The 13,104-nt window shown below is 38.8% G+C and overlaps 1 protein-coding gene across 2 annotated transcripts in view; it reads left to right on the forward strand.

Moving 5' to 3' along the window:
- The first annotated feature begins 4,700 nt into the window (after window positions 1–4,700).
- The window catches only part of LOC111844871 (uncharacterized), a 37,053-nt gene continuing 28,649 nt past the window's right edge, over window positions 4,701–13,104 (forward strand). For both annotated transcript variants that reach the window (XM_072701366.1, XM_072701367.1), the window contains exons 1-2: window positions 4,701–4,926; window positions 5,022–5,072. In XM_072701366.1, the coding sequence (XP_072557467.1) occupies window positions 4,902–4,926; window positions 5,022–5,072 (76 nt within the window). In that variant the 5' untranslated portion in view covers window positions 4,701–4,901. The remainder of the gene's footprint in view (window positions 4,927–5,021; window positions 5,073–13,104) is intronic.

Raw genomic sequence — 13,104 nt, forward strand, 5'->3', positions numbered from 1 at the left:
TCAGAGCTGCATTATATGTATTTATAAATGTGGACAGCTGGTACAAGACATCTTTCTCCAAGACCTTAGACAAGAATGACAGCTCAGAAATGGTCTAATTGATTAGAAGTGATGGGTCTAAACACATTTCTTTTAAAAGAGGCTGGACTATGGCTTGTTTAAAACAAGATGGAACAATGGCATTTAGTGAACTGCTGTTAATTATAGAAAGAATGCTGGGACCAAATATCTGCAGCACATACTGTAGCTAAGAAGTTGTGTGGGACACGCTTCCTGTTATGGGTGTGGAGTTTGGTACCGGTGGAAATGAGGGTGACGATCCATTGGTGGCTCTGACACAAAAGGGGTTTATTTAAAAAAAAAACAGAACAAAAGAGAAACTAATAAATAAAAGGACCTCGAGGGGTCAGAACTAAACATGAGAAAAGACACAACTAAGAAAACAATAGACTAACATACAAAGAAACTGGGCAACCAGGAATAGAACTTAGAGAAACAGCAAAGTAACACACAGAGTAATATCTCACAGCAAAGTAACACACAGAGTAATATCTCACAGCAAAGTAACACACAGAGTAATATCTCACAATAACTGACTGGGGAAATGCACAAAGGCAGGCGCTTACAGTTATGCTAATAAATTTACATACCCTAGCAGAAGTTGTGAAATATTGGCCATTTTTCAGAAAATATGATTGACCATGCACAAAATTTTCTATTTCATTCAGAGTTAGTGGTTGGGCAAAGCCATTTATTATCACACGATTATGTTTTTTTTTTTTTTTAATCATAATGACAAGTGGAAAAACCCAAATAGTCTGGATCAAAAGCTTACATTCCCTTGAAGTTTTGGCCTGATAATATACACACAAATTGACACGCATAGGTTAATTGGATATTAAGGGTAATTGTACACACCTGTGACTTGTTTGCTTGTAATTAGTTGCAAAATTAATTGCTTGTAATTAATTAATTCGCAAAATTAATTGTCTGTGTATAAAAAGTCAGTGAGATTCTGGGCTCTTTACTTCAGCCTTGGGGAAAGCAAAAGCACTGTCAAAGGACCTGAGCAAGAAGGTTGTTCAACTTTTAAACACAGGTAAAGGATATAAAAAGACATCCAAATAGTCGAGAATGCCAATCAGCAATGTTCAAACTCTCATAAAGAAGTGAAAATTGAGGGGTTCTGTTGACAAGAAGCCATGGTCAGGTAGACCAACAAAAATTTCGGTCATAACTGCCAGAAGTATTATTTGAGGTGCAAAGAAAAAGCCACAAATAACTTCAGCTGACATCCAGGCTTCTCAACTGAAAGGTGGTGTGGATGTTTCAAGATGCAAAATACGGAGGGACTTGAAGAAATATTGGCTGCATGGTCAAGTTGCCAGAAGAAAGGCATTACTGCGCAAACATTTTTCTGTTCCTACATTGTACTCCCTACTGGAGTACAGTCTGGGGGCTGTTTCTTTATTCTCCTCCTCTCTCCTCATGTAATTCTGGTTTCTCTGTTCTTCCTGTATCCCCCATCTTCCTGACCTGTCTACCTCCTATAATGTGATGTTTGTGTATGTATGGTCAGGTTGATGGCCAGTTTTTCGCTGGTACTTGTGACTAGTGACATGGTATTGCAACAGCAATAAAGGGTTATCATCATCATCATCATCATCGTCATCATCATCAAAATAGCCCATTTAAAATATGCAAAACTGCACCTAGACAAGTATCAAAACTTCTGGAAAAAGCCATTTGGAGTGATGAGACCAAAATTGAACTTCATGGTCACAACCATAGATGCTATGTTTGGAGAGGAATCAACACAGGCTATGATGAACAGTACACCATCCCTACTGTGAAGCATGCAGGTGGATCTCTGATGCTTTGGGGGTGCGTGAGCTACAGAGGCACGGGGAATTTGGTCAGAGTTGATGGTAAGATGAATGCAGCATGTGATCAGGGAATACTGGAAGACAACTTCCTCACCAGCCTGGAAGCTGCTCATGGGAGGCACTTGGACTTTACGACATGGCAATGATCCCATACACAAGGCCAAATCGACCCATCATTGGCTACAGCAGAAAAAACTAAAGGTTCTGTAGTGGGAGGAGAAACAATGGAACATAACAGAGGGCTGACTACACTAGGAAAGAAATGGGAAGTTAAGCCAGACACAAACGTGGGAAGACTCTGCAGTGGTCCAGAGAAGAGGGGAAACACACAAGGGACTTAGGCACACTGAGGCTGAAATGTAAGTGATAAGGAGGAGTACAGGATGGGGAAGGAAACATGAAGGGCAGGGTCAGATGGGCGCTGAGCCTGACACAACCAGGCAGCACGTGGTAGGCCTCATACGCAAGATTAAGTCAGTGAGATAAGACATTGACACGGCTTCAAATGGGGTATGACTTTTGACCCATTGAGTCTGGTCCATCCCAAGGTTTCTTCCTTCTAGGGAGTTTCTCCTTGTCACTGCTACCACTGGGGGCTTTGGGCTGGGATGCTGCAAAGCACATTGAGGCAATGTAATGTTGTGAAAACGTGCTATACAAAAATAAAGTTGTGAATCCTGTGGGAAGTGCTCCAGGAGTATGGGGTGTCAGGCTTCCTTATAAGGGAATTATAAGACCAGCCTCAGAACTTGGTCCGCATTGTTGGCAGTAAGTTGGACTCGTTTCCGGTGAGGGTTGGACTCTGCCAGGGCTGTCCTTTGTCACCGATTCTGTTCATAACTTTTTTAGTCAGAATTGAGGGTGGCCGGTATGGTGACCTCAGGATTAGGTCTCTGCTTTTTGCAGATAATGTGCTTCTGTTGGCTTCATCGGACTGTGACCTTCAGTTCTCACTGGAGCAGTTTGCAGCCGAGTGTGAAGCGGCTGAGATGCAGTGGTGGAATGTAACAAAGTATTTGTACTTCGTTACTGTACTTATGTACATTTTTACGTATCTGTACTTTACTTAAGTAAAAATAATAATGCATACTTTTTATTTTACTCCATTACATTTTGCGGCAATTATCTGTACTTTCTACTCCACTACATTTCTACAATTTATGCCGTTAGTCGTCACATTTTCTGAACACAATTTCCTCAAAATCTTGCATGAAAAAATAGTTAGCCTATTGCGTTCTGGCGTTGTTTGCCATTTCCTACCAATCAGGTGGCTTTATTAACTCCAATGATGGCAGATGTGTTGAATAGTTTTGCAAGTACATAAATGATTTAAAGATATATCATGTCCTGATTGGTTTATCATAATGGTATATTAGTGGGTAATACCTAGTAGATAACTTGTCATCCACATAATTCTGAGTTGGGGTACACACAGTATTGCAGAGTGCACGCACAATAAGGACACCAAACTTTCCAATGCACATATACTGTATAGTTGCTTGTAATTATTACGAGCAATTACATCGGTAGAGGCGTAAGTCAGTATATCTACTATTCTTTTACAAAATGGCACACCCCAGACGTTGAGACAAACCATTGTGTGAGTACTTTTACTTAAAAAAATACTTTAAAGTAAATTTAAAAGTACTTAATACTTGCACTTAAGTAAGGTTGTTGATATAGCACTTCTACTTTTACTTGAGTACATATTTTGCAGGATATTTGTACTTTTACTTAAGTACTAAGCTTCAGTACTTCCTCCACCACTGCTGTGATGAAAGTCAGTACCCCCAAATCCGAGACTATGGTCCTCAGCCGGAAATGGATGGAGTGCTCTCTCCTGGTCAGGAGGAGTTTAAGTATCACAGGCTCTTGTTCACAAGTGAGGAAAGGATGGAACGGGAGATTGACAGACGGAACGGTGCGGCGTCAGCAGTGATGCGGCGCTGCATTGGTGTGTCATGGTGAAGAAGGAGCTGGCAGTTTTGGTAATTATCTTTTAATGCTTCTTGTCTTTACGGATCATCCTTGCACTATATTACTGTTCATGTTACAAGTTCTACTCTTATGTTCTTATATATCAGTTCATGAGTTTGAGTATCTAATTTGCCTTTAATATGCCAGTAGATATGTTTATGTTTATGTTAAGTTTATGTGTGAAGGCTGGACAGTTTTTTGTGGGGTTTGAGCACCGGCACTCGCACTGGTTTAAGCAGGGAAAACACACTAGGGCTGAAGGGCTATGAGACAGAGAGGAGAAAAGAGGGATGACCAGTGACACCTGTTGGCCAAACAGGGAAGAGACACAAAGGGCAGGGGTGGACGGGCACTGACCCTGACTAAAAGATCACCAGTATGCTCAGGTTACACACTATTTTTCACCTGCTACTGTACATAGCAAACAAGTATGTGATTTCAGATCCACCCTATAGACCTCAGATGGAAATTATTACTGAGTACACCACAACAGGCAATCTATTACTTGAAGTGACATAATAAAATAATGAAATTCCCCACCAATTATTGTCCATTACTGGGTGCAATGGAAAATTTAATTTAATCAAACATCAGTTAACTCCACATTCCATGTGTAAAAGGAACCCCAACCATCCTAATTAAGCATACAAGTTCCTACATCTAACTGCAAACTACTGGGGAAAAAAAATCATGATATCCGATGATCTACTATTTTGCTGTGTAATGTTTTCTAAATGTTAGGCTACTGCAGGAAATTCTGATGGAATCAACAGATATTTTGGCAGAGTATAAATGTATCTGATTCATTCATGTGAGTCATTCAGCTTAGAAGTCTTTCTAGCAGACATGAGAATCCAGTCCCCCAGATATATCAGACACTGGCTCTGACGTATTCATGACATAACAACAGGATCTATATAGGTGTTTGTCCAACAAAAAAGTAGCTAATAGTGAAAACAAAGTGGCAGATTTTTTTAAAATTTTAGTAAAATTTCTGGGAAGAACTGTTACTGTGTGAAAACTTTCTCTGGATTCATAATGGACAGTAGGAGAATATTACTGTGTATGTATACAGAAGTATTTTTATTTTGGTGAATTTTGGTTGTAAATGTAGGTGTTTCTAATTATTTTTACCACTGTATGGTTTATGTTTTGCAGCTCCTGTTATAATCCTGCTCTACACTACACTGATGGTGATCACTGCACAAGGTAATGTATTTAACAGAACTTCATGGGGATATGTAACTACAAACTAACATGAAGTTTGAGACTTCATTCTGCTTAATATCAGATACTGAGGAAATTTTAAAAATAATAAAGATAGGTCTTATTAGTACAAGGAACATCATCCCAGTATTTGCAACCTAAAAATTTTGACACATCTCTGAGTACCAAATGGAATAAGATTTAGGTAACAAATGTGTAACTCCTATCACATCAGGCAAAGTCCATATGTATGCTCTTGTGTTTTTAACATGGTCAAAATGTTTTGTTAGCATGTTATACTTTATTTTTCCATTTCCAATCTGATTTGTAGCATTGCGTATTTCCACACGCGCGATACATTCAATTTAGAGACTGAATATCAATATACGTTTCACAATTTCCATTGTAGTAGATTGCTAATTGCGTCATGTGGCATCTTAACCGTCGTGATGGGATATCAATTGTTTAATATAAAAATGACGTCCGTTATGTGAATGCATCTCAGCATAGATATATAGGCTACTGTATGCAAAATGTAAGATCTTGTTTTTTAATGGATTTAATTTTCAATGAGAAATCGTGCAGCTATTAAAAGAACACTCTAAAATAAATAAATAAATATATATATATATATATATATATATATATATATATATATATATATATATATATATATATATATATATATATATATATATATATCTCAACATGAAAACCTATTATACATTCAATTTCAATGAACACGTCCAAGGCTAGAAACATTGACTTTCGTCATCATGCTGTGTACTTTTCTCCATCTGTGTGATTTTCCCCAACTTTGGGCAACGCAAGGGACCCACTAGGCAGGGAGCGATCACGCACACAACCATGCACATACCACGTACACAATATCACAATATTCAAGCATATACTATTCTTAAACAGGTGCTATGACAATTGATTCATAATGTTAACATTTCCTTCCGATGCGATGGTGAATTTGATGGTATTGTAAACAATATTAAGTATACATTGGGTAGCAACGTCTTTTTACATAAAATGAGTTCCTGACCAGTCAGATTAACAAACTGATCTGGAACTTTGGCAATGTAAAGACGGAGGTGTACTGAATTCAGTATCCCACAGCAATACCCGCCCATGCCTACATGCGCCTAAATGTAACCTCGCGCACTAATGCGTAAAATGAGCAATGCTTACAACAAATATTGTTAAAACCATTAATGGATGGATACCATTTTACAATAAGGCTCCCTTTTGCCACTTACAAATGGTAGCAATTCATTAATGATATAATAAAAAACTGTTAGAACTTGATTACAATTGTTTATTAATGATTTAGAAAGTGTTGCAACCTATTAATAACTTGATAATAAACCATTCATTAACCATCTATAAGGGTAGTCATTGTAATGTGATACCAGTTTCATTATACAATGATCACGTCCAAGGCTAGAAACATTGACTTTCGTCATCATGCTTTCAGTAATTCAGTAAACAGTCCAGAGGCTGTAAAAAGGATCAAACAGGTACATACATTATAGCATCCAAATGCTTGATTCGGCTTCTAAAAATCCTTACTTGAAACAATGCCACTTTTCTCAGTAATTTCTTTGTAATTGGAATCTAAACAGCTACAGCTGAAACAGTCCAGACAGAGGCTGTAAAAAGGAGACATGATGTCTACTGAATTTCCAACGGTGGAGACATTAAAGCAATTTAGTTTGCTTACGATGCCAGGACATTAATGGGACCACCAGATTTATTTATAGGGATCGAGTCCGATTTTAATGCAAAGACAAACACTATTTAAACTAATTAGGCTAATATGTATAAAATTGTCAATGAAACCAAAACAGGCACTGTTATCGAGCATTTATTTAGAGAACCAAAACCCAGTCTTGGCTTTTATTAAATCCTGACTATCAGGATAGAATGTGGGTACTGAAATTAATGTAAATTGCTTCCGGTGTGCAGGCTGGCGCCTTGCCTTGCATGCGTGGGTGGGTGACAGAGAGGCATGAATTGTAAAGCGCTTTGAGTGCTTGTAGGAATAGAAAAGCGCTATATAAATGCAATCCATTTACCATTTAATAATTACAATAATGACAACGGCAACCTCAAAAAAAAAAAACTTCAAAAGGTTTCAAATACTGTAACCACTCAAGTCACACATTGGCGTTCGGCTCTTTCAGCATGTTGAGATAAATGCATGTTTTAATGTCATTTTAAATAGGGGGCGGAGGCAGTGTGAAGCTGATAATCGAGCTTTGGTCACCGCATTTTTCTTGGTGTTTGAATGAGGTCTGATGATAAATATGATGTAAAATCACGATAATGGTTATACATCGATCGGTAGGATGAGAAAAAAACAATTACGGTAACTTTTTATGCTGTTATACTAGCACTACCACTGCTACTGCTAATTACTACTATTGCTAATAATAATAATAAGTATTATTAGTTCGTTGTATTAAATTAATAAAATACGTGAGATTGCAATTAGCGGAACAATAAACGAACGTAGACCTCGACCGAAGCTAATTGCAGCATGTGTAGTCTTTTTAGTCGTGTAAGATATGAAAATGCAAGAGTATACGCTTGTTTATCCTAAAAATTATCACTGTTTACAAAATAATATCCGCCGGAGGCTTCCTATAGGAAACGATGTGGGTCTCCCTGCCACGTATTACTGAATCTCATTTGAATTCTCAGCGATATTACTCTAGGGCTGGCGAATTAATGTTTGCTCCTTTTTTTAAAGTTAAACTTGTGTTTGCAAAATCCCCGTCCGCCGTGCCTGGTTACATGCTTTTATCTCCTCGCTTCCGTGTTTCTCGTGTTTTGGAGTGTTGGTGAAATGCATGCACCCTCCACCGCGATTTTGATTCTTGTCTAGTAGGTCACACCTTTCATAGTGTTGCAGACAATGCTTAATATCGAGGAATATTCAGACATCCCACTTTACAGATTACATGGAGTGATCTGGGAAGGCGGAGGTGCTGGACAGTTATTGGCTACTATTACAGGCAGGTGGGCGAGGCTAAATCAGAGTGATGATGAAACTTCCAGCTGGCTATTTTTAGCACCGCTGAATAGCGGAACCACAGATTTCTGTGACATTGCCTGTCTGTGTGTGGTTGTCAGGGCTGCTGCCAATTCGCGGGAGACTCCTGGAACTTGCTGGAGAAGGGGGGATGTCTTGCTATTTTGCAGTTTAAGCATAAACAGAACCGCTAACTGCAGGAGCAGTGTGAAAAGGAAAGGAAGCAGAAAAGTAGCAGAGAGTGAGCAGGACAGATCCAAACCAGTCCCCGGGACCCCCCAGACTGGGAGAGAGCATAAACGTGGCAGAGAGCTGGGAGGAAGGATCGAAATACTGCAGTATGGAATGTAATGGAAAGAGTAGTCTGATTAAATGCCTCTTTATTCAAAATACCTGGCTTTAATGAAAAGAATGTACTAATATTACTTCTGAAGTTAGTAAGCAAGTATCAAGCTAACACAGCACCACCAAGAGGTGATAAAACAAAAACACTGGAAAAAGAATTGTCAGGCTTTGTCACTCTACAGGCCACAGCTATAATAATCCACTTAGATTTCCATGCCTGGTTTTTTATTGTTTTTGAAATTTAGTACTATTTACACACATGAAGTTATCACTCTTCCCATGCAGATTTTTGATAGATAAATTAAAGCTATTTTTTAAAGACTCATCTAGCGTAGATACGGCAATGCAAATACTGCCCTGCATTGAAATAATGTAAGAGATGCAAATACTGCCATCAGTTAAGGTGCCCTTTAAAAAACCTGAAGGGATTTTTTGTTATCCAGAAAGGAAAATAAAAAGTAAATAAAATCGTTGTAACAATTACATGTACTTGTCAACAATCTTAAACCATATGAAGGCTAGGGTTCAACAACTACAATACTGTCAAGTGTTATTTCTTTTAAATAAGACATACATTACACAATGATTAAAAAGCCTCTAGCCCCTACCTCACGGGGGCCTCTAGCCCCTGATATTCTCCAAAAAAAATGCATGCATAAAATAACTAAGTATTGTAGGTTATTATATGCAAAGTGGAAAAGACGTGCTTTTAGCCTAGCTCTTAAAAGTACCAAGACATGCAGTAGCTGTAAGATTTGAGCAGAGAGTTCCAGAGTTTGTGATCATAGTGACCGAAAGCTGCTTCCTCCCTCCTCAGTCATATTAATCAGCAAATTTCTCCCAGATGATCCGAGAGTTCTGCCTGGGACATACTTTACATTCATGTGACTGAAGAAAGATGGAACAAGACCATGTAACCATTTAGAAATTGGAAAGAGAACTTTAAAAATCAATCCTAAAAGCCACAGGAAGCCAGTCCAAGGATTTAAGAGTAGGTATGATGTCATCCCTGTAACTGGTGCATATTACCTCCGTGTCATGGATGGGGGCGGCTCGGGCACGGGAGCGAGGCATCAGACAGGCACAAAAAGGGCGGACGACCCACTTGCGGCTCCAAGAACAAAAGGGGTTTATTAAAGAAAACAGAAAAACTACAAACACAAAACCAAAAGGACCACAGGGGGTCAAAACTAAAGGGAATAAACTAAGACTAAATCACAAAACCAAATACGCATCAAACACTGAAAATAGCAGAACCATCAAAGAACAACAACAGAACACACAAAACAATGAACCACTGGTGAACTAAACAGAAGCAGGAACTAAAATACTAAAGGGGTAACGAGACTAACACAGGACAGGTGAGACTAATTAACAAAGACCAGGGAAACAGGGCACAGGTGAAACTAATAACTCAAAGGAACTAAAAACAGGGAAACTAAGAACTAACCAAGGAAACATAAACCAACACTAGGGAATTAAACAGGTAAAGACACAAGCAGGGGCACAAGGAACAAAACCAAAACCAACTACAAAATCAGACACAAGAACTAAAGAAACTCAAATGAAACACTAGGGAGCAAAATACAAAAATAGGAGGCAGGATTCAAACACAGGACAGAAGGGTACACAGACAACCACATGCTCAACACATTGAGCCACATGACCAGACAGGTAACAGGGTAGAAACAACACCTGCTGGTCAAACGGGGAAGGGACACGGAAGGACCACAGCAGGGGCTGACCCTGACACTCTAGACCATTCTGTGACATTCTGGACCAGTTGTAGATTTTAAATAGATTTTTTAGGTAGACCATACAGGAGTGCATTAGAGTATTCTATTCTACTTGAAACAAAAGCATGTATCAGATTTTCACAGTCAACATACGACACCATCCCCACCGGCTTTGGCAATATTATGCTCGATAGTAATGATAGTAATGTTTGTAAAGTCACCATCGAAAAGAACTCCTAGGGTTTTAACTTGCTATTTGGCCTTCAGAGACATTGATTCTAAGTAAAACAGTATATCCTTCCTCTGTACTTCATTCCCAATAACAAGAATCTTGTTCAGTTGCAGCAAGTTTTGAGAAATGGAAGGTTAGAGATTGGCCTAAAATTACTAAGCACAATATTATCAAGTTTACTTTTCTTCCACAAAGGAATGACAACAGCAGTTTTAAGACATTATGGGGAAAAAATCCTTCTTCCAGAGAAAGAGTAGTAATACTCAGATCATTCATCCACAAGAGCATTTTTGAGGTCAGGCAGTGATGTTGGACATGAAGGTCATGGCTTGCAATCTCTGTTCTCGTTCATCCCAGAGGTGGTTAATGTGGTTGAGGACAGGGCTCTGTGCAGGCCAAGGCATTTAAGCCCTTTTTGGCTGGTCTCAAATTTGTGGTTGTCATTGTGGACTCCCATGAACAGTTTCTTAAAATTTATATCTCAGAAACTAAAACAGCACAAACCAAAATTTCAATGGCAAAAACCAGCACTACTGCAGCACAACCGATTGAGACCAGTTTGATTAAAACCTGAAACATACAGGGGGCCAACTTCACACAAGTGCAATAACGTGCTTACAGCAGGATTTCATGTAACTTCTTTTGAAATTGACCCGGAAAAACAAATGCTGTTCTCAGATTGGCTGGTAGGTGGCTACTAACTCTGTGTAACTTGGGACAGCTATGGACTCAGCGGAGAACTGCACTCTGTATACCCGTGCCTCGTCCATTAATGCTATATAACAGGACAGCAGAAGTTCGTTTTATGTTAGATATTTGCTAGGTTTTTGCCATCTAAACGGCAATATCTTCCTGAACATTGCAATAATTCCTTTCAGATTAGGTTGGTTTGAAAACCATGGTAATATTTCACACTTTTAGTTAGCTCGACATTTTCCAGCAGTATGAAAAAAAAATCCAAAGCAAGACCAAATATCCTTCTGCTCAAACAAAACATCCGGAAGTCTTGAAAGTGCAATGCCGATCACCAGAACACAACTTGTATGTGACCTATAACCGTCTATCAGTATTGCAGGTGGATATATTGTAAAAACTGCAACTTTTTAAAGCCAATCAGCATCAAACTAGGTTCAATGAGTTCCCCAGGAGCAGTATAATGTTTCACACTTTTGTTTTCTAAAAAGAGAAACTGAAAGGAATTGATTGTTGTTTAGTATTAGGTGATCAGTGTTGACACACCACAACAATTAAATGTGTCCACTGCATTTAAACCATATGTGACATTGCAGGAGGCAGCTAATTCAGCACCCAGAGAGCAGTATCTTGCTCAGGATTCCTCAATTGCGCTGTGTTGGTCAGGGATTCAAACCAGCAATCTTTCAATTACAAGTGCACTTCCCTAACCATTACGTCACATCGCCCACATGATCTTTAAATTGTCACATACTAACATCAAACCATACAATTAGTGTTCTTTCACTGTTCAGGAAATGTTCACGCAAGGCGAACTTAGTTTGATGTTGATTGGTTTAAATTAAGGAGTTATTACAATATGTCCAACTGCAATATTGATAGACGGTTATAAGTCACATACAAGTGGTGCTCTGGTGATCGCCATTGCACTTTCAAGACGGTCCCTACGTTATCCGGCAGTTTTGTGCGAGGATATTCGCGTTTTGTTCATATTGCTGGAGAGTGTGGAGCTCACGGAAAATGTGTAACATTCCCTTCGTTTTACTTTACAATCCGAGCCTAATCTGAAAGGAATCACTTACATGTTCATGAAGATACTGCATTTTAGATGGGAAAAACCTAGCGAATATCGAACATAAAACCAACTTCACCGCGCTCCTTAACTCTCAGCGTGAAAAACACGAGACGTGTTGTGTGAAATGGTTGAAACGAGTTTCTCACGGTCAGTGGGAGAAACTTGAGATCCCTGGCCCTGCTCGAGTTTTTTTTTTCTTCACATACGCCGCTCCGTGCTCGCTTCCGCTGCGCCCCGGTCACATGCTCTGGTTATTGCATCAGTTGCTGGTAATAGTTTGGGGAATATCCATTTCTGTTATGGAATACCTTGCAATCGTCACAAAAAACAACCTTTCAGAGATTCCACACAGCTATTGTTTTATTCTCCGGTTTACAATTTTTCAAAACTGCATATAAATTAAGGTAACACCAGTTCTACCTTACAGTGATTAATATCTCCTAGTATAAAAAACGGGGCTCCTGTTGTGCCTTATATGTAGTTGCCCGTGTGAGAAAATAGTGTAGTAAAGTATTTACTTAAAAAATACACTTAGCACAAAAAATATACTTTCAGCAAAGTCTATTAAGTGTGTTATATCCCGAAAAAATGTACTAAAGTGTATTTTTTAGACATACTTTTATTCAAGTGTGCTTCAGTGTACTTGATTATGTTTATATATATTTTCTAAAAGTACAAAAGTATAATGTCATTGTATTACAAAAATATGTGTAAAGAGAATGCATTTTTATTACACTTCTAGGGATATGTGATCAAAGCACACTGTTAATACATTGTAGTACACCATTTTTTCACAAGAGTGATCATAGATGCAAATAGATCATAGATCATAGATCATAGGGCAGTTATGCGTTCAGCAGCTCAGGAGGTACAGAGGCTGTGCAGAGGGTTATACTCCATAAATATCTGGG

Source organism: Paramormyrops kingsleyae, chromosome 17, assembly GCF_048594095.1.
Source record: "Paramormyrops kingsleyae isolate MSU_618 chromosome 17, PKINGS_0.4, whole genome shotgun sequence".
Classification (NCBI taxonomy): domain Eukaryota; kingdom Metazoa; phylum Chordata; class Actinopteri; order Osteoglossiformes; family Mormyridae; genus Paramormyrops; species Paramormyrops kingsleyae.